This window comes from Varanus komodoensis, unplaced genomic scaffold, assembly GCF_004798865.1.
Source record: "Varanus komodoensis strain SLA01 unplaced genomic scaffold, ASM479886v1 scaffold48, whole genome shotgun sequence".
NCBI lineage: Eukaryota > Metazoa > Chordata > Lepidosauria > Squamata > Varanidae > Varanus > Varanus komodoensis.
This window is the reverse complement of record NW_025336059.1, coordinates 2,888,618-2,910,876: the sequence shown is the minus strand read 5'-3', so window position 1 is coordinate 2,910,876 and position 22,259 is coordinate 2,888,618. Positions and strand designations below refer to the sequence as shown.

The window sequence follows — 22,259 nt, the reverse complement described above, 5'->3', positions numbered from 1 at the left end:
AATACATGTTGCAGAAAGTAGGCGCAGAGCAGGCAACACGTGGCCCCACATGTTCTTTTTGTAGCTGCTGGAATTCAGACTCTAAAACTAACAGTGAATTGCATGGATGCCACTCCACATAGTTTATATCTTGCTAAATCATTGTTTCATGTGATGTCTAAAAGCAGACACTGGGTTTAGAATCCATGCACACAATATATAATGATAGGTTCCTATGCATCATAGACTAGAGCTCGGTGCAGGCACGTATTTCCAAGGGCCACGTTAAAGGCCAGGCTCCTCCCATACAAAGACACCTATCTGTCAAAATCATTTTCTGGGTTCTCCTGCCTTCAGAGTTTAGGTGGTTGCTGGAGGAAGGGGCTTCCCCACCCCAAGGAAATGCACAGGAATCACCAGCACCATCATTTAGACAACAGGCTAAGACCATCCTATTTTTTTCAAACTTTTAACATTAGTCAATAACTAAAGCTTTTAACTTTGAAACTGTCCCTTTCCTGCATCTTCTCTCACCATGTTTGCAAACCAAAGCTGAATATGGCATTCCAGGTGATTCAGAATGGCAATGTGTTCCCCACCGCCATCATTCAAGCCCTCAGAGGAAAATGCCTGGCTAACACAACCGCCCTGCCTTGGCAATTCATATATGGAAAAACTCTCCCACAACTCCAGCTCTAACAGTGAGAGCTGACTCCATGCATGTCAGCAAGTGCCTGTTATTAAGTGCCTGTTTGGCCGGGTGGCCAAGACTTCATACAACAGGCTTGGCTTTGGAGGAGAAAGTGGGGAAGGTGCCACTAATAGAAGGCAGCCCTCTACAGCAGCGGTGGGCGATTTGTGGCCCGCAACCTGCACAGGTCCCGGCCTGTCAATGGAGAGGGCTGACAGGAGCTTAGGCCTAAACAGTTGTAGGGCCACAAGTGCCTCGCACCCTTCCACAGCAGTGTGTCTACTTACCTTGTTATGCCATCTTTGATGTAGTAAAGGAGGCACTCTGACATGAGCGGATCTTCGTTGAGGTTGACCAGATGAGGTGTCTGAAATGAGAATTGCACAGCCTTAATCCGTGCCTCGCTTGCCCCAGCACCACACCTTGAAAGAGGTCCCGACTGCTCCAAATGCAACTCTGGTTTAACTGTCCCTACAGAAAACCTCTCCTTTATTCAATCAACGGAAACTACTGCCGGACAGAAAGGGCTGCAGATTACACAAAGAACTATGGAACTGCCTGTCGGTCAAGAACTGGCAAAATTGATGCTCCAGGGTGGGCAGAACATGGCCCACAGGCCCCATGTGGCTGTCCCTCAAGCTGATTTTGCAACCTGGTTTACGACAATGTATGCTCAGCAGGGTATGACCCACTCTGGTTTCCAAGGGCAACCCATGGAAGTTGCTCCCCCCTTTCACTGACTCAACAGCTAAACTGCACTCGTTTCTCCCAGTCTAATTACTAAATAGGGGCTTGGGTAATTTGCAGATACTGGGTGGGGGTGGGGGAATCAGGTCCTTGCGAGCATCTCCTTGGCGCACCAGCTCCTGGCCAAGGCTTGGGTTCTTCCTGCACGAGCCAGAATTTGCTATTTCAAATGACCGAGAAGGGAGAGATGGCTGGTGGTTGCAGTGACTGAGAAACTGCAGAAGCCAGGCCAGCACCACTTCTATTGCTGAAGATCTACTCAGTAACCAAAACCCCCCAGGGTTAACTGATCCAGGCAAAGAATCAGGAAAGGAGTTTCTCAACAGGATCTATGATGCACACTGGAAAAACAATCCAGAAGCTTTCATTGTGCCTAAGTTGGCATTCTTGTAAGTTCTACTTCCAAGTCCTAAAAGAAAAAAATCCAGGCTAGGCTGAATCGTGGCTATTGGCTCGTACTGAACACTCTGATCAGAACCTAGAGCAACTAAACCAACCTTCTTTGGCGAAAATACCCCATTGGAATCAGCAAACAAGTCACATGGCCTTGGAGTGAAAATCTAGCCAATGGAATGCCAGCAAGAACAGGTAAGAGGAAAAAGAAAATGTCAGAACAAAATGACCAAGAGAAGAGAGCTGGACATCAACACCCAAGATTCGTACCACTAAATCTAGCTTGTTAACTAAGGTTCTAACATTCATTCATTGCTACAAGCTGCCATTACACAGCATAAAATGAAGTTACCAGAACTAAAAGGAACAGAGGCAACGAGTCTATCAGGATGGATACACTTAATCAGGCAAGGAGGAGATGGGTGGATTCCTATCTTGTAATTCCACAGGTAGCAATGTCTACGTAAGTGTCTATTTCAGCCCACACACACACAAACAAACCTGGTCAACAGCAAATATATCGAAAGAGTCATCAAACAGAGTTGATGGCCTCCGGGGGAAGATCTACGTGGAAAGAACCCAGAAGGTGAAAGAAACAGGAGGTGAAGCAAAAAGCACTTTTGGAGGTGGACGAGCAAAATGCCAGCGTGACAAGTAGCGACAGAGTCCAGATTTCAGAGGCTATGGCAAGAAGGCTGCTTCAACCAAGGCAAAGCATGCAAACCAAGAATTCTCCAGCGCCACCTTCCATCTTATTGGGTGCTCCAGAAGATGAGGAAGGATGGAAATGTTGGTTGCTCTGCCTGTCCTGGGGCCCCAGCACAGTATCTGACCGCAGCCTCCTCTACAGTTTGGCCTTGTGATCATGTGTTAACCCCAGTCACTGAGTCAGAAGTGGAAGCAAGCAAGTCAAGCGGCAAAAACTGGTTTGCTTCAGCCACTTGCTCCGTGACTTGTCCATAAAACTGTTCCTGAAGAGTCCTCATAACCCATCATCCAGGTCTCGCCCTCCACGACCCTCCGCACATTCTACACTCGTAGCTGTCCTCCCAGCTGGACACGAGGGACCTGAACTCAGCGGTTCAAGATGTCCAGCCAAGCAAGACATGCCTAGAAGTAACGTTCTACCCAAAGGGCTCAAAGGGGGCCTTGGCATAACTCACCCTCCAAGCCCGCTGCAAGAAATAAATGGCTGCAATAACAGCCACCAAGATGTCTTGGGGATGTTGACTACAATGGTTTTCCATCAGAGAATCTTCCGTTCTCCCCAGTGGTGTTCACTGAATACATTATTAAGCTGAATACACGTGCAGGTAAACGTACTGCCACCTTCTCCAACTGGGTGCCCACCACATGTTCTGAACTTTGGCTCCCATGAGTCCCGGCTGCCATAGCCAGCTGTGAGGCGAGGTCCCAAACATCTGCAGGGCACCAGGTCAGGGGAGGCTGATTTATGGGATGGTCCCAATTGCTCGTGAAAGGCGCGTCAAGGGCCATCTAGCTGAGCCAACCATTTGGGTCCGCGCTCTGTGTCTGCGGGCAGCATTTCCAGCTACAGTTTCCATGCTGGGATATTTGGACTATGCCAAATAATTATCAGCCAGATTTTCTGCAGACACAGAGCTCTAATCCCCCAACAGATCCATTACCACCCAGCAACCCTCTTCCACTTGGCACCCTCCAAATATTTTGTCCTGTAAGTCCCTCACCGTTGGTTATGCTGGCAAGGGCTGACGGGAGTTGTGGGTCAACATGGGTGGAGGAACACAAGTCGCCTCACCCCAGCCCTGTTTTAGTTTTCCCTCATATGACTGCTATCAGATTTACGTCTCTTTCTAGAAAGTGTGAGGAGAGCAAGAGAACTTTGCACGGAATCATCGCCATCAGCTGGATCCAGAAAGTGCCCTTCTGCACAAGGAAGGAGCCTTTGCCATTACATGAGAAAGGCTGCAGGAGACCCTTGCTCCAGCTGCACGAGCTCGTGCCCAGGCCGAAGTGCAAGGAGAACATGGAAAGAGCTCTGCTAGATCAGACCAGACGGCCTTCTTGCATTCTGCTCACACTGTAGGTGACCAGGTGCCTGCCAAGGAAAAGACCTGCATAAACGTTGTTCTGCAAAGGTTCGCAGAACAACGTGAGCAGCCATCATCATTCTCTTCTTTGGATCCAAACCATCCCAGAAAACCCGTGGCTGGATGGGGACGTGTCGGGGGTTGAAAGAACAGGAAGAAAGAACGGAAGAATTCAACAGCATCACATACCTTTTTCGGTGAGAAGACACCAAGGGTTCCTCCGTCTTCTCGAATGGCAACTCCCATCTCAGCAAGCAAAGCCTCTCTGTGAAACAGGAAGACGACATAGATTAGGAATCACCAAAATACGTGAAAAATTCACCTTCCAAACTGGGCATGAGGCTATTTAATGCATCTCTTGGAGCAGATAATAGCAAAATGCAGTGGTAATCAACCATTTAAAAAAGACAGCCATCCTGACGGATAAGCCTAATGAAATATTTTGATCCTTGTTAGAGAGACACTTTTGATCTAAGTTCTTCTCTTTATCAGGAGAAGGTGAATAGGCAAAGCCGTGCCAGAGATCAAAGCAGTTTTAAGGCCAGCTTTATATTATGGCAGAACTATCTGGGAATGTATCACTGCTAGTTTTTGAGATTTCTCTTGCTCTCCAGAGAGACCTTCCCACTTCCATTCATAACATCCAAGGCTTCTCTCTTCGATGACTTATTATTTTAATTTCATTCTTTGCTTTTTAATCTTGCTTTCAGAAACTCCACAGTCCTTTCACTCTTCTGTCATTCGAGGCACAGCCATGCACCGATTCCTACAACGCCTCCTCCTATGCTGTACTTCCAACCACTTTCAACACTTCCACTCTGCCTGTTGCAAATCCCCCATCCCACCTTCTGTCAGGGCTTACCTTGCAGCAATCAGATCTGGCCTCCAATTCCTTTTCTACCAACCTTCTTCCTGCTGCCCACCTGGCCTTCTTTTTTTAAACTGCCCTTTCCCCTCTACTTTCAGAAGCTAATGGTCAGTAAGAACCAGCCAGAACACTGCTCCAAGTCTGGGTCGCACAATAGACGCTACCACTCCCCAAGCTAGTGCCCTCTAGACCACAATCCCACCACAATTATTTGCAAGAGGGAGTGACTGACCTCTCCATCCTAATAGCCTCTGTCTTCCGCAGTTTCTCCTCCCAGGTTTCATTCAGCTCCGCAATGATTTTCTCTGACTCCTGCAAGAGAGCCCAAAAGAGGATTAGTGTGATGATTAGGGCAATGCCCTGACTCCCATTACTCATCAGCTTCCTTGAATTAAAGCATTTTCTGGTAAACCAAACATTTTAAAAAAAGAAGAAGCAGCAGCGAAGTAGGAGCATAACAGCAAATGACAGGTAGTGGCCCAAGTGAACATAGAGACCGGCTTGGCTTTGCAAAGAGGTTTAAAAGAAAACCTAGAAAAGCACTGTCCCACACAAACTCACTCACACATAAACACCCCTGACACCTCTGAAGTGGTACCGTCCATTCTAAGTAGCAAGAGGCTAAAAGGTCCAAAAGAACTTGCCAGGCAAGGAGCCATGCGCCCAGGAAGCGGAGCCTTGGGGCCCATTTCAGACTGCAGGGGTGCGCATGCACGCACACACGGCCCCTCACAAAATACTGACTGGCTCGGGAGAAAGAGCACAGTGGCCTTTTCCCATGACAAGCCTCCCCTAAACAACAGGACCCTGGCAACGAGGGACAAACAGGGCACCTAATATATGTGATAGAGCCGATCCCAGGGCAGGAAATTAAGGGTTAGGGACGTTTTCATACAATAACGTTTTCATACGTTAAACTATTACGTTTGCTCCCACAAGATGGAGTGATGGTCGCCTATTCGGGTAGCTTGCCAAGCGGATTAGACAAATTCGTGGAGGAGAAAGCTAACTGCGGCTGCCAGTCCTGGAGGCTGTTTTGAGAATGGGTGTGAGGGTCCTGCTGCAGTCATGCCTACAGGCAGGCTTCCCCCAGAGCTGGCGGGCCACTGGGCAAACAGAACGCTGGATGAGATGGGCCTCCGGTTTGATCCAAAACCGCTCTTCTGACTGCCTGCTTTAATCAATTCCCTCCGACACAAGAGACAGCGTGCAGCGTGTCCCAGCACCCCGACGGCTCTCTCCCTCCTGACCTGTTCAGCTCCACATCTGGCACAACAGACCCTAGCATGGGCCTGCTTTTCCCCTCATCTGAATCAGGCTGATGTCCTCCGTCACTCCAGCAGCCGAAGAGTCCCAAGGCACGAAACCAGTACAGGACGACTGGGAATCCCCAAAGGGCCCCACTCCCTTTCTGCCAACCGTGGATCAGATCCCTGTCTTTTTCCTGTTGAACTGACCGATGGAGCTGTTTCTTTTGCTGTTTCGAAAGCAGAGGCACGGGAGGCAGGCAACGAGGGCCAAAGCACAGGACCAGGAGATAAAGAGGGATGGGAGGAAGCCGCTTTAACAAGGGAGCCATTTCTGCAGAAAACGCACTCTTGCTGCTGAAACTGCCGCTCACTGCCACAACGCCATGCGCTTGCCGTTTTACCGGCACTTTAAAGAGCACGGTGCCAGCGACTGCTCATTTGCCAGGAAATGCTACTTTGCTGAACCGCTCCCTGCCTCTCCCTGCCCCCCTCCCATCCTCTCCCTCAGTCCTGGGGCGGTGGCCCAGCATGCTGATGAAAGAGGCAGACTTGACACCCAAGGCCAGACATGGGCTTTGTGTCTGTATCTGTTCAGAGGATGACATTCCGTGCCGCTGCCACAGTGTGTAGGGACAGCATGGGCACCAGTCCACGGGTCCATCTGCCCCAGCACGGGCTGGCAGCCGCTCTGCTCCACTTCCAGCAGAATTCCTTCCCTCCTCCGACACCGAGGATCTAACCTTCTGCATGCAGAAGAGCTGCTCTACCGCTGAGCTACGGTCCCTTTCAAACTGGGTGGTGGGGGGGGGGGGAAGACAGAGGATGAAAAGGAAGCATTTAAAGGCACCGCGTCACCAGCCCACTGCATCGCAAGCCCCAGCATGGGGGAGGCCTGGCCGGGCCAAAAGATAAAGGCTTCCACTGTTGTGCCTTTCTGACGCCATTTGAACGCAGAGAGTCGGGACAAAGGCCTCTGTTGTCGGTGTACAGAGGGGCATTTTGTGCGCTCCACATTTTGATCTGTGGGGCACAGGTCTCGAGGCTCCGCCCCGAAAGCCAACACGGTGCTCCTGGGCCAGGCTGCACATTACCATTTCAGGACCCCCTCATTTCCCTCGCAAACTTCTACAAGGAAAGCAGCTTGTAAGAAGCCTGGCATTCAGGGGATGCCGTTGCCTCGCTCTTTCGCAAGAAGGCCACCAAGACAACGACCTGGCAAAAGGCCACAAAACAGAGCTGAGCTGGGGCCTCGTCAACCCGGGTCTCGTGTTACTGACAGCCTCCCTGGTCCCGTCCCAAATGCGAGCCGGAAAAATCTGCAAGTGCAGGCAATGGCCTGCCTTGCACAGATGTTCCCTGTTGTAGGTTTCACTTCACGATATTTCGGTAACTCGATTTCGATCTCTCCTGCAAGTACTATGCTGAATTAATCGGTTTATTGCTTCCCATGCATTTTGGCAAAGCGTTCTCTCTCTCTCTCTCTGGCTGGCTAACACACTGTTAATGTGTTTGTTTTGCCTGGATTCTCTGTTTGTTTTGACGCGCTGTGACTGTGTTTTGCTAGGGTGGGATTGTGTATGTTTTTGGTCGGATGTGGGGTCCAGCGTGGGACGCCTTGTGTATGTGTGGTGTGTGTGTGTGTGTTCCTTTGATCCTCACTGGTGGTTTGCTGCTTCTTGGAGTAAGAATGCGATAACCGAACGCTTGGCGTTCAGTTCCTTGGCTAAAATGAACACACCGCGCACAACCCACACTGGCAAGAGGCACTATTCCACTGATCATGATAGCAAGAGGACGGCAGAACAACAGCCCCACACATCTGGAAGGCAACAGGCTGAGGAAGGCTGCTACATGTTTTGAATGCTGGATGGGGACGGGGGAAGGCGCCTGAAACGTTTCCATACCTTTAAACGCTCGATGGCTTCCTCTCCTCCAGGTGTGGACATGATCCGTTCTTGGATGCTGGAAACCGATGTTAAGCCCACCTGACTACTGAGAGAGCAGGAAGATGGAGAGGCCGTGAGGGAGCCCATGGACGCTGTGGAAAAATGGCCAGGACGTTGATTCTCGGAGGCTAGCAAGTATCTGTGCTTATTGTTCTGAAAATCTTTCAGATCTGGGAGAGAGACAGACAGACAAACAGGAGGGAAGGCAGAAATAGAGGGGCAGGGGAGAGGGAAGGCGAAGGAGAAAGGAGCAGGGAAAGAAAGGGAAGGAGGAAAGGCAGGAAGGAGAAACCAGTATAAGAGGACAGCACACGAAGCAGCAACACAGACTGGTTTATTACTACCAGATGGCAGTTCTGAAACATAATTTCTTCAGAAGGGCTCTGCTCATACATTAAGGGCATTTGGTGTGGGCCTGAACAAGGTGCCTTCATTACTGCTTGGGAGCCGCAAGGCCTTTTGCACTGTGGCACCACAGCTGGGCAATGTTCTCTATGAGGCCTCTCTGGAGTCTCCACCCACCCTCTCAGCAGTATGGCTAAACTGAAAAGTTTCCTCTGCATATTTGTAATGTTGCACTTATTTTCTGGATCTTCCCTTACTCCCGAACTTTTAAAATCATAGCCCTGTTAATTTATTTTAACATTTAGGATGTGATATTTAAGTGGAATGGTTTCATATCACATGCACCTCAACTGATCTACGACGTTGTCCTCATCAAAAGCAAAGAACTTTCTGAAGGGCAGATGATAAAATGCCTTCTCTTTCAGGAGCAGATGCAAACTTTTTAGAACTAAAGATACTCTCTGAGCATCTGTCTGGTGCCAAGGCCTAAAGAAACGCAATTTGCTCCTCAGTACATCAGGAGTAGCGTTACCTAGGGTGTCTGGGCACGAGTGGAAGTGCTACTAAAGCTGGGAAGAATCTGTGTGGACAGCAACACTGAAACATGGGAAGCTGTCTTGCACCAGGCTAGACAATTTGTCTACTCAGCCCTATATGTGTGTTTCAGTCCCCTTCAACCTGGTGCCCTCCAGGGGCATCCAACTCCCATCAGCCCCTGCTAGCAAGGCCAGTGCTCAGGAATGCTGGGAATTATCACCCAAAACATCTGCAGGGCAGCAGAAATATGGAGAGGGCATCTATCACACCTAGCAAGGGCTCTTCTGCAGAGAAAATGCTTTCCCCATCGCCTGCAACCGTTCTGTTGCCTGGAGATGCTGGGGATGGGTGCTGAGGCCTTCTACATGCGAAGCAGGAGACGTCCCCAACTCCATCCTACATATCATTGATCTCTGCAAGCAAGCCGAGCTGGAATTCTGCAGGGAGTAGGCTGGGCTGCCACTGGTGCAGCCAGGGCTGGATCTAGGACTGGTTACAGATCCGCACATCTGGAGGACACCTGACCAAGGAAGACTGAACAATGCGCGCCTCCCTTCGTGGGCTGAGCTTTTGAATGGCTGAGACATTATCAATGCGGTCCTTGTTCACGGGCCTGGAAAGTTATGTTTCAAGTTGGTTTAAAAACTGCCATCTGCAAAATACAGGAGAGAGCAGGCGGGGTGGAGCTGGGAGGGAGCGAAATTAGGCAATGAGAGATGCGTCAAGGAGGCAGTGCAAGGACGAGGGTTGATCAGACATCCCAGGGAAATCTCATGCGCTCCCCGAAGAGAAGGCCGGATGTGCGACTGAGCTCCGCTCCCTTGCCCCATGCACGTTTCTCCTGCCAAGATGCTGCAGCTGCTCATGTTCAAGTCAGAGTCAAAAGCCTTCAAGCTGGAAGCAGCATCAAAAGTAAACGAGGGAGGAAAAGACAGAAGCGAGAACCAGACAAGGAAAACTTTACACTGCCAAAGTTCGAGGAAATGCCAGACAGACCTCTCTGGTACCCTTAAGGGTCTTTCACTTTGGGTGAGCAGGGCTAACGGATGAGACCAACCTATTGGCCAAGCCCACCATGCCCCCATCCCCTGAATACTGGAGCAAACTGGTCTTATTGCACCTGCCTGAGCCTACTCAGGTCCCACAAGTCACACCCTGTAAAAAAGAAGAGACACTATTTCCAAAGTGATGTCCATTTTACGTTTCACGCATGTCAACTTGACACCATCTTTCTGGCCCTTAAGCATTAGGTGAATTCCATTCTCTTCACTTTCCCGATATATAGCTTTTTTTTAATGGGTTGGGTACACTGCTTTGAAATCTATAGCTATAAGCAGTTTAGAGATACTTGTAGATGAAAGAAAGAAATATCCAGGTGTGGGAAGCTATTTTATGCCAGCTCTGCTGCTTTCTGTTCTGCAGCTGTAGTGCTTGATGCTGTATTTGTATTAGATACCTGAGTTTGTACTGTGGCTGTAGGCCACTTGCAACAAACAAAGAAATCCAAGTGCTATTAATAACCAAGGCACTCTCATCTCCTTCCAGGTTTGCCTGGCTGCACCCTTCCAGGTTTCCAGTATATCACAAGTGGAAGACTATTTTTGATTATCTGTTTTATTCTTTTCTGAACAACTTCAGGATTTCTTTCAAATGAGAAATGGCATATAAATATTGTTCATTTTAAAAAAAATCTCTGCCAGGCAAGCCAGATACTGTACTCATAATGACTGCTGTAAATTAAATACATTTACATACTTTATTCTATAAAATAATCTGGTTTTGCAAATTATGGGCGGGGGGAGTACGGAGTTAGAATAGTACCAAAGACATACTCCCAGTTTTATTCAATCACCCCTTTGCCTTCTGAATATAAGCAGCCAGTGCAAATCTTTACAACCATAAGGACAGGGGACTTGTGTATGTTTTAATGAAAAAGCCCCTACATTTTCATCCTGCCTTTTTTAAAACACTTGCAAGGAATCTAAGGCAGAGAACACGATCACCCTCCTCTTCTATGTTAGCCTCACAACAACCCTGCGATGTAGGTGAGGCGAAGGATCAGTGTCTGGCCCAAAGTCACTCAATAAGCTGCACGGCTGAGTGGGACTAGGAAGTGAATCTCTAAGGTCCCCATCCAACGGTCTAGGGCACTACACCACCCTGACTCTCCACCAAAACAGCATGCATTCAATCCTGCCTGCGAATTTTAATGCAGAGGTGTTCACAGAACATAAATTTCAGAGGGGCTAGTAAATCGTCCCTGAGTTTGTGTGTTTCCTGGCATGGCTGATAGCTGCCACATCCACCCAGAATCCTGACAGCTCCCTGCTTTGGAGGGAATTCCAGCAGATATCCAGATGGCTACCAAGAACCTGCCCTTGGGTTTTCAGAAAAACCTCGTCACGTTTTAACATGTTTTTGAAGGTTAAAACAAGAAGATCTCCTTCCATGAGGAATACCAGTTTAGATTCAGGGCATAAATGTTGCCTTGCTGCATGAAATTTTCCAATCCTATTACTTCATAATTGCTAGTTTCCTTACATTTTTGAGAAACTTTTTTCAGTGGTGCTGTGCGGGGAGGGAAACACAGCTCCACCAAGCTATAGTAGAACAAAACAACTGGAATATGAAGAAACATTAAACCTAGATTTCCAGCCCAAGCAGACGGCTGCCAGGGCACCCAATGTTTAAAACTAACAAAAAGGCACCATTAAACTTTTTCTTTTTCAGTTGTTTGTCTTTTTCCTTTAACCCCCACTGCCCTGCCCAACACACCACTGCTTCCCTTAATTTGTTGCTCTGGTGACAATTTTTGACAAATTTACAGTTTCAAATACCGGCAGCCGAAAGCCAAGTGGAATTTAAAATAACAGTCCTTGTTCTCATCCTGCTGAGAACCACACTGTATTCCCCTCCTTTATGAGAGCTTTACATTTTGTATTTTGGCAAAAGTCAGCTTGAAAGAACGAGCTTTCTGTACTTTTTAACAGAAAAGCAGGGGTTGGGTCTGTCTTGGATTTCTTCTGCAAGGAAATGACATGTAAAGCTCTTCCAAAGCTGCCCCAGCAAAAAGCCACAGTTAGAGAAATGACTAATTACACAATACACACATTTGCCTCCACTTCCAGAGAAATCGTCCAATGGATCGACTGAAGGAGGAAGTTAGGAGGGAAGATACAAGAAGGGTAAAAAATATTCAGGAACAATAGTTGACACAGGAAAAGGGAAGAAAAACCTTTGCACAGGATAAACACCAGATTTGATTGTACAACAAACACTTTACGTCGTTTGCCTCGATAAAGGGAAAAATTCTACTTTTTGGGGCTGAACATCAGATGCTGCTTGTTTCACATTCAGGCAGGGTGTGTTGTTCTTTTTTCTTTAGAGCAAAGACACTCCGCGCATACAAATTGTGCCCTTTTTAATGGCGATTAGGCCAGGAATGTCCTTTGGCAGACAAGCAAGTGTCACAATACAACACATTCAGCACTCATTCTTAAATCTGGAGCATCTCAAAGAGTTGCCAAGAGAGAAAGATGAAGCTTCTCCCACTGCCCAACCCACCCGATCCCACCACAAATGGCACAGCAGGAAGTTTACAGGTGGTCCAGAAACAGCATAAAATGGCCCCCTGCTGCCATTCCAAGTGCAAATGCTTGCACTCCTCGTGCAGCAGGGTGGCCAGGAGCCACGGCCGAAACCCACAGTGCTCCACTAACGTGTGAGCAACGGGAGTATGAGAGAGGAACGTCCACGTTTCTCCATCGATGATGCATTTCTGGCGGGCCAGCAGCACCAATGAGCGAATGTCGATGAGCGACATTCGCATGAGAGCAGGGCAGCGAAGCGGCAGCTGCAGAAGGGCACCCACCGTGACACTGAGTTGGAATTCATACTCTTAGCACAGACCCCTGCAGCAGGTGACCTCCAGTTGTGGACTCCAACTCCCACCACTCTGGCCTGCATGGTCAATTGTTGGGATGAGAATTGTAGTCCGAAACACCTGGGAGCACGAGGCTGGAGAAGGCTGGCTGAGCAGGTGGCAGGCTTTGCAATTTGGGTACCGCTCGGCAGCAGGAGAGGAGGCTCCCTATGATTCTCCATAGTATTGCAAGCTCCCCCCTCTGCACCTGTCCAGCACTGCAGGAAGGGAGGGATGCTACCCTGAGTGTCATTTTTGACAGAAAGGCTGGATACACACACACACACACACACACACAATTAATAAATATATAATGAGGTTGACCAAATGCTCAGTGGAGTGCTTCAAGATCCATGTCCTAAAAACCAACTGAGCATTTTTCTTTCCGCCATGGAACGATGGAGAAGGCACCCCATGAATCTCCGGCCTCTAGCAATATTTCACCTCCAGAGACAAAAGGCTGGGTTGCATGAGGCCTCGTGGAGGCTTGTTTTTTTAGGAAGTGCAGTGTTGGAGAAAAGCAGTGTTCTGTGGGCAGGTGGCACTAAGCAGGGGGAAAGGACTTGAGAAAAAGGCTGAAGCCCCGATTCTCTGCTCTGTGCCAAGATAATCCAAGCTTTCCAGCAACTGGAGCAAGTCTTCCCAGCTGAGTCAGCTGGTACGAGCGGGGAATTATGGAAGATGTAGTCCAACATATCTGAAGGGGTTTGGGGCAATGCAAATTGAATCTGTATTTTGTTTGTTGGTAGGAACACTGAAGTGGAAAAACGTGTAGGCAAATGCACAGTGAAACTGCCAGCAAGAAGATACTGCCAAGACAGAGAACCTGAGGGAAAGGTGTGATGGAAGAAATGACTGCTTGGATTGGCACGGCTTCTGCTCAAAGCCTACAGTGGGATCCATTTTCTGGGAGCTGCAACATTCCCTGGAAAAGATGCATAACCCAAACTTTCTCTAACATTGCACTTCCAAACTACTGTCTCCATTGAACCCTGGTCAAATCCACTCCTATCCCACCCTGTCTAGCACACGCATGCCCTCCAATCTGCCCAAGTGCCTGCATTCTTAAGATATTTCTCTTCCTCAGCAAGGCTACACCTCAAAGCCGTTTAATCCACTTACTGTCAATAATGTCGCCAAGCCCTTGAGCCCGGAGGAGGTCCTTGAGCCGGGTGACTTCCTCCTTCAGTTCCCGCACCAGCTTGGCATTGGGATCCTCATTGATCACCGCGTTGCATTTGATCTGCTTGGCCCGATCAGCATATCTAGAGGATCCAACAGCAGACGGCTTTAGCATACATGCCGTGGTGGGGAGGCTACATGGCATCAGGTCACCTCTGACTTGGGGCAACCCCTAGGAAGGAATGCTCTTCCAAAACTGCCTGCCCTTGGCTGCTTGGCGCAGCAGGTCTGGATGCGTGGACACATCGCTACTGGTCAATGGACAAGAAACAGGGAGCGGGAGTGGGCAGACTTTAGACTTGCAGGCCAACTGCGCTTATCAACTGCAGCCTGGCACAAAGGACAAACAGTTGTAAGAATACAGAGGAGCAGTTTGCGGCCATAATGATATTAAGAAGATAAAAGCGACACCGAGACCAGACCAAAGACTGGTTTAGTCCAGAATTTCAGTCCCACAGAAGCCAACTGGTTGGCCGCCAAAAATCCAGAATCTCCCACCATTCAATTTCACAGGATGATCCCATTGAGAGAGGGAGAGCAACACCCTCCCTCTCCATTTTCTGCACACCATTCATAAGTTCAGACACGGCTCTCCTGTCTCCTCTCACTCAGCCTTTTTATTAAGCTAAACAGTTCCACACTTCGTAACCTTTCTTGATAGAGGAGCTGCTCCAGTCCTTTGATCATCTGGGCCACCCTTTTCTACATCTTGGTTTGCAGTGCTCTGATTTTGAATTCTGCCAAGGGGGATGCTTGTTGTTCTAGGGCTTGTTTCTATCTAAACACGCATGGGACTGCAGTCAAAATAAACTGAATTACATTCCAAGAATTTCTGCAGAGCCGCTCCCGAAGAAATTTTCAGGCTCAAGATTCCTTAATTTCAGGACAAAACAAGACACGGATACCAGCCTTTGATTTTCTTTCCAGTCATTCCCCTAGCACAACTCACGTGCCACAAGAAGGGAGAATGAGTGCGAGTTAGTACATTTTAGCATTTCTAGCACTGTCCCTTCAAGTGCCCAGTTAATAAAGCTGAGGTTAAAGTTTTAAATAAGTTTAAAGAGGAGTTCCCTCTACCTGTAAGGGACTCAAGGGACCAGACCTCCAATCTAGACACCACATGCATTTCCAGAGCAAGTGAACCAGATCCTTTTCTTCTGGTAGCCAGGTGGACAATGTGTATTCCCCTTAAGTTGCCCACCCCCATGTTGTCCCTTCACCCCCACATGATGTGCAGGGGGGGTTAGCTTGCTTGTAATTAAACTCACACACAGAGAGCCAGTGTCCAAGAAAGAGCAATGACATCTTTAAGCAGCAGCCTGAAGCTACCGTGTTTCCCCGAAAACAAGCCCTATCCCAAAAATAAGATCTAGTACTATTTTTGGTGCTTGCTAAAATATAAGACCTACCCCAAAAATAAGACCTTGCTGTGTTTATTCCCAGGGCCAGTGGGGAACATAAAGAGCCTTTTTAAACTTTATTTTTTAACTTAACTTTAACTTAATGCACTGTGTGGAGGAAACACGCTTATGTAGCTCTGCTCCCTGCGCTCCGTGCGGAGGGAGCAGAGCCGCATAAGCCGATGCTTCCTCTATAGCGCCGGCTCCTGTCATAGGCGGAGTGATACCAAATGTACCAAATGTACATGTATTCCTGCTGTTGTACATGAATAAGTGTGGATTGTTGTATACATTAAAAAATAAAATAAGAAGACCTACCCCGAAAATAAGACCTAGCGTGTTTTTGTGAGCCAAAAAAAATAAGACAGTGTCTTATTTTCGGGGAAACACAATACATGCAACCACTGGTGTGGTAGTTGTCTGGAAGTCAGTACCAATCAGATGACTGGAGCAAACGGCTCACTGAGAACTTGATTTGGAAAGAATTTTGCACATTTTTGTGGCATGTGAATCTGCTCCTGTGCTTTCAAATGCCAGTGAAAGGAGAGGGAAAGACTTGAAAAAATTTCTTAAGCCCAAAATAAATAGCCACCCTCTGAGCTACACTTCCCACTGAACAGGCCGCCTCCCTTTCGCCACCTCAGGTCGGTCTGTCAGTACCTTAAAGTGCTTAAAGTTTCATCGTAGTTGATGTCTGCCGGACTCAGAGCGGCCACCATCGCGGTTCTTGAGTTGCCACCTGCAAGACAGAAAAGGCAACCGGATTAAACAGGAACTGTTAAACTTGATGTCTCTGCCTGGAGACATGACTGTGCCATGAAACTAACATTTCACAACCAAGATGCAGCACATTCACCAAAATATTAAACCGGGCTTCAACAAAATGATTGCATATCCTTAAAATGTGCAACGACACAGCTTCTATCTTTGACTCTCTATAGGTCATAGGAACTTCCACCCAGACAAACTGTGGTCGGAGACCTCTGGTGTTACAGTAACATCCCCTCCCCCCACTCCCCAAATGAGGAATGTTTAGGGCAATGGAGCTTCTGCAGATCTAAAAATAGCCCAAAGCAAGTAGAAACACTCTTTTCTGGAACGGGGCACATCAGTGGAGCTCACAGAAGGGAGCTTCGCTGACCTGCCCCAATTTCTATTTGTCTCCAGGGTTATTTTTAGAAGCATGGAAGCCCTGTGGCACAAACAGTTGAGGGGCCAAAGTGGCTCTCTTGGATACTGTCCTAGGGTGTGTGCATGCTTTAAAGGGAAGTTCGAGATTTTCTTGATTCTCTTGGGGGTGGGAACTTATATTGAAGGCAAAGTCCACATATCAAAGATGGGGGCTGCACAACAAGGAGCCCTCTAGCAACTTTGAGACAAGCAAATGTTATTAGGATATAATACAGATAAGGACTAGAGACTCCAGGATGTTATTTACCTAAGACCTAAGCCCAGAACAACAAAAGAAAACTGACAATCAGATGGAAACTTTTTAAATAACCAGAAAGATTTCTCGCTGCGCCAACATACCTAGGTTTTCTCGAAGCAGCCATGTCAGCACAGAATCCCTGTATGGAATAAAGTCGGTCTTCTTTTTCTTCTTACTCTGCAAAAGGATATTTAGCATTTAAGAGTGCACTGCCATAAAAGAAGCGGGCAGGAAAGTGTAAATACACATTTTCCTGTTGCTTTGGAGAAGCAACATATGAAGCCTGGGTTCAACTTGAAAGATTTCAAAGAGAATTTAATGCTGCAATAGGCAGGACTCTACAGGTGCAAAGGCTGCAGTGTTCTGTCAATCAGTACAACTAAAATAAAGGGTTTTTAATGCTTGCTTTTGTATTTGATACATGCTTATTAAAAAGGAAAACAAAATTCTTAGTTTGACAAATAAAAGCCGGCAGAGGCATCCCCTCCTCCCTTTCTCTCTCTCACACATACTCACAAATGCAGAGAGAGAGACAGAGAGCGAGAGAGAGGAAAAGAGAAAGTACAAGAGAGACTGTGTGAGTCAGCAAGATAACTCAGAAGCCTATTCCAAGCAGGTGTCCTCAAAGTGATTCACTTTTCAGCTAGCAAAGGAGAGATGCATTATCAAGCTGAATTTTTCTTAAGCTGGTATACTACTGGCCTTCAAAAAGAAATGAAGCAGAAGCTAAGAAAGGATGGTAACCTCTGGCGGAAGAACACTTAAAACTACTGAGAAGACAAAAAGGATTACTGAGAACGGAAAGGACAGCGCTAAGGGAGAAGAGGTTGGAAAGCCTTTGATAGCGGAAGGGCCGTGAGGACAAAGAGATCCGCTTCTACTGCGACCCAGGCCTCAGTCCCTATAATCTTGTCTCTAGCTGAAGATGGGAAGGATTCAGGGGCTGTTCAGGAAGAAGCACCAAGGACAAGTGTAAGAGGAAGCTACCCAAATGTTTCAGCGTAGTACAGCGCCGAAAGGAGAAAGACCCAGGTCAAAGTCCTGCCTAGGGCACAGGCTGGAGCAGATGCAAGACAGGAAGCCCTCTGCTGAGGCTTCGAATTCCTCGCCTGCATCCGTGCATACGAGCCTCTGCGAGCAACCCAGCTTTTCTACCACAAGCCAGTGGCTCCAGACTGGCAGGAACCAGCAAACGCCTTATATCCCTAGAGCATGAGAGTCGAGACTCATTTATAGTCCTGAGCCAATATTTATTTCAGAGAAATTTGGGAAATATCAGCCCGTGGTGGGCAGGCCTGAAAACAAAGAGGACAGAGTCAAAGGCAACATTACTGGAGGCAAACACACACCAGGGTGCTGTTGCTTAAAGCTCTTTTGCCAGTAACTAAGCCTTTGGAGGAGCTTTTCAACCATTTAGAATGGGGGGAGGGGGTGGCACAAAAGCTGGAAAACCACCAAACAAATGGTGGAGAAGGGAGGGGATTCAGGCCAGGGAAAGGAGCCTTCTGAGGAATCCCAGAGAGACATCATGGGGTCGGGTGGGCTGGATATGGCCCTGACCAGAAGACTAGGTGCCTAACAGCAAGCAGTGAAATCCAGCCCCCCCCCCCCACGGCTGAAGGTGAGGGAACTTCCAGGGATGACGGCAGGAGCGGAGGACGACACTGACTTTCCACTTCCCTGTGCGCAGCTTTTAATGAAAGCAGTTTGCTTACATGAGAAAACCATTTTCCAGCACAGAGAACAGTTATGAACAACTCCAGTCAGCAAGTGGGCTCAGCACCCTTACCCCGCAGCTACGGGCCTGAGCAAATACGAAGGTGAACCTGCAGGAATTTCCACTGGAAATCCACAGTCCTGGCCAGGCACGCTTTGCAAGCCACCCTGCAAGAGGACGAGTCCCAGCAAGCATCCCATTACTGGACAGCCCAGGGCTGGGAAGGCGTGGAATACAAATCTCCACGTCACACTGGCAAATGAGCATCACTCTGGTGAAGGCCGCTGGGAGGTAAAGTTCCCAGAGGTCTGCAGGGCAACCAGCTGAGGGCGCCTTGAAGATCTTCTTTGGAATACAGATTTGAAAAAAAAGAAGCTGTAATAAGCATGTACGTTACTCATGTTTCTAGCAAGGGATGTTTCTAGCAACATTAGTGACGTCAGGAGCAGGGATGCACGGCGTGCTTTCCATGACTAGAAGTCCCCTTTCTCCTTGGGTGCAGCAGGTGGTCAGGCAGCCCCTGTTACCAAAGCTAAGCAGCTGCGGATCTGGTCAGCCCCTTGGATGAGAGACCACTGCAAGACCCATCTAGGAGTAGGATGGAAAATAAATCAGTGCCCACCCACTGGCGTCAGATCGCTCATGTCTGCCAAGGGCAGGCCCCCACCCACGTCGCTGCTGCACAGTCCTCTGCTTCCGGGGCTGCCCCAGGATCCCTGCTTCTGACGTCTCCCGAGCTAGCGGCCTGCAAAGGGCTAAGACTACACCGGTCTCGCGGTCGGCAGCTGCTACTCCCCCGCCCATCATACCTTGCTGGTGCAGTTATCCTGCATTTGGAAGCAGCGGAAAAAGAAGAGAAGGGAAAATAAGTTTGTGGAGCAAGGTCAAGGAGGTCGTGTAAACCGGAGCCACAGCCTGATCGGGGGGATGACTTTCCCAAGGAACCGAATCACCCAGCGTTGTCCCTCGTGTACAGAAGGCATACACACACGCGCGCGCACCCATGTAACCCCTGTTGGGGGCCTGAGCCGGTGGGCAGGTGGCATAAAGCGAAGATCTTGCGGGCAGGGCAGGGCAGGGCAGGGCAATGTATGTACACAGGAAGCTCCCGGACTAGGTGCTGCCCGTACACACTAGAGAGCCTGGCTAGACAGGCTCACAGCGATCCTGTATTCGTCATCTCTTCTTAGCAGCCCGTGGTCCCTGCCTTTCCCTCTCTCAACCCCTTTGGAAAATGAGCTGCCCAAGAGAGGTATGGTAAGGGCACCAGACACGAAGGGAGAAAGGCGGCCAAAGGTTGCGCAGCCCCCGCCAGCACACTCTGCCAGCCTCCCCTGACGTCTCAGAGCACTGAATTCAGCTCGGCTGTTTCAGGCAGAATGGCATGCCATGTGCTGCCAGGGTCTTCTGCAGCACCACTCAGAGGGTGGGGCCGAAAACTGCCTGGAAAATGGCTGCCGGGAGGAAGTTGCTGAGCCAGGAGGGCCGTGCAGGTCATGGCCCAACCCAGGACTCTCTCCCCCTGGGGCACCCCAATTACCTTTTCAGAGACTGCGGGGTGGGATGCAGAGGCCTGAGGCACGGGACCCCTCTTTCCAGTCACCCGAAGCCCTCCACCCTTGGAAAGTCATAACGGGGGCACTCCTGCCAGGCCCGCAAGCCGGACTCAGTAACAGGCATCCCCCGGCCTGCCACACTCCCCAGAGGTGCTCGCGATGACTCAGTCGGTCACTAGCTAGTTTCGAAAGCGTGGCTTTGCTGTTGTTATGGATATTGTAATCATTCTGTGATTGTAATTTGAACTTACCACTTCTGCCAAGGCCGAAATAACTTTCCCCAGTGTGGTCAGAGACTTGTTGATATTTGCCCCTTCCTGGAAAGGTAATGATAGCAATGCTGGATGAATATTTTAAAAGGGGGGGGGGACACTCACCCCACCCACTTGCTTTATACACTTGCAGCATCCAGCCCCACCCCCCTGCATCCTTCATGATCTGCTTCTCCGAAAGGTATGGCATCCCAGGAGAGAAGCTAACCCCTCACCAGTCACCTCTCCTGACTTGCAGAGAGGAAGCTGACTCAACTTTAGTGAAAGTGATGTGTCTTTGAGGGCCGCAGGCAAGGCAAAGCAAGGCAAGAGGAAGGAAGGCCATTTAAGCGGCCCTGCTGAAATAACATTCTTTTCCTCTTTCCTCCCCATCCATTTCTTCTTGAGTATTGTGTCTTTTTAGATTGTACACTTGCAGATTACAACCTGTAAATTGGTCTTGTTTAACTGATTGCATGTCAGCCACCCCAGGAACCTACTGGACTGAAGAATGGCATAAAGATACTTTAAATGAATAATTAAACTGCCCACAGCATGTAGGGGCTACCCCATACCTTTAACCGAGTCCCTTTCGCTCCAGTGGAGTCGGCTCTCTCACTCCCTGCAAGATCCACAAGGCTGATCTTGCTAACCTGGAAAGAGAAGCATTGTAAAAAGAAAGAAATATGGTTTTTTAAAAAGGCAAAAGGAAAAGGAGGAAGAGGAGGAGGAGGAGGAGGAGGAGGAGCAGAGCCAACAATTCAATTTTGGCTCCCTGGGAGTCAAATGTCCACGAAGTGCTGTATGCAAATTATGAAAAGTGAGGAAACGGAGCATTTGGGGGATACAAAATAAGAGGAGCGCCACTGTCATCACAAGCTTGAGCCCACCGGCTGCAGAGGCAGATTTGGCAACCGGTTAGGATGCACAGAACCTCTTGGTGCACCTCTCCACGCGCACACGAACTCTCTCAAGCCAAAGGAGGCAATTTCAATTTCACTACAAATGATCATGCACATTTGTTCCTTCTTCTTTTTTAAGTCTCACACAATATGGAAACAGAAGAAAAAGGTCTCATCCGTGAACGCGTGCAAAAGGGACATGGGCAGGAAACGGACTGAGGCAGGCATCCTTATCTTCAGTGGCGAGCACCCTTGCTTCCCACGCTGATCGGGTGCGCAGGCGTGTACAATCCACTGCCCCCCCCCCCCCCGTGGGCTGGCCCCCATCAATGAGCATGGCTCCACCCGCTGATGTCCTCGCCTCGCCCTGCTCGGTCTTCCTTTCTCCGTGCTGAGAAAGGGATACGAAGGAGAAGATGCCCCCCGCTCATGCCAGCCTAGCCCCATCCCAGGGGAACCCACGGAGGCCCGTGGGCTCGGTGCAGAATCCCTGCGGGTGGATGAGGCCAGGAGGTCAGAAGCTCCACATCTCCGCTTTACAGGCCCCTGAACAGAAAACTGCTGACTGACATAATCGAAAGAAAAGCTAACCCAACCGTGCAATAAGCAGACGGTAATAATCTTCCCATAACTTTGCGACGCACCAGCACAAGGGGATACATTTGCTCTGAGACGGATAAATATTTATTGTTAGAGCCCAAGGGCTGTCAAAATCAATCATATACTGTGTGTAGCGCCAGAGTTTCCCTGCTCTTTTGTCTTCCAGAAGTGTATTAAGGCCGGGAAAGCCTTCCTCCACCGAGAGCAGGCGTCCGTTCACATGCAAATCCCACCACAGCCTCAACTGCAGCTTACGGATTGCTGCCTCCAAACTGCACTCAGCCCTCGGGGGAAGGATGGCGAAGGGAGAGTTAATGAGCCTGTAATTAGTTAAGCCCTGCCAGGCAGGAACACTGACACTTCTGTGCCCAGAGAAGGAGATTTATTTAGCCACTTGTTATGCAGCAGAGTACTCCGTCCGTGCTTCCCATCGCGGGCATTCCCCCCCCCCCCCCCCCCCCCCCCCCCCCCC

At 49.0% G+C, this 22,259-nt stretch overlaps 1 protein-coding gene across 7 annotated transcripts in view; it reads right to left on the bottom strand.

The window, feature by feature from the left end:
• KIF1B (kinesin family member 1B) overlaps window positions 1-22,259 on the bottom strand; it is a 121,698-nt gene that overhangs the window by 55,933 nt on the left and 43,506 nt on the right. For 4 of the 7 annotated variants that reach the window (XM_044445348.1, XM_044445350.1, XM_044445352.1 and 1 more), the window contains exons 8-16: window positions 20,861-20,938; window positions 20,286-20,351; window positions 16,863-16,938; window positions 15,993-16,071; window positions 13,873-14,015; window positions 7,905-8,116; window positions 4,983-5,062; window positions 4,072-4,147; window positions 958-1,037 (exon numbers count right to left, since the gene is read on the bottom strand). In XM_044445348.1, the coding sequence (XP_044301283.1) occupies window positions 958-1,037; window positions 4,072-4,147; window positions 4,983-5,062; window positions 7,905-8,116; window positions 13,873-14,015; window positions 15,993-16,071; window positions 16,863-16,938; window positions 20,286-20,351; window positions 20,861-20,938 (890 nt within the window). The remainder of the gene's footprint in view (window positions 1-957; window positions 1,038-4,071; window positions 4,148-4,982; window positions 5,063-7,904; window positions 8,117-13,872; window positions 14,016-15,992; window positions 16,072-16,862; window positions 16,939-20,285; window positions 20,352-20,860; window positions 20,939-22,259) is intronic. The other 3 variants (XM_044445349.1, XM_044445351.1, XM_044445355.1) reach the window with 1 other exon arrangement.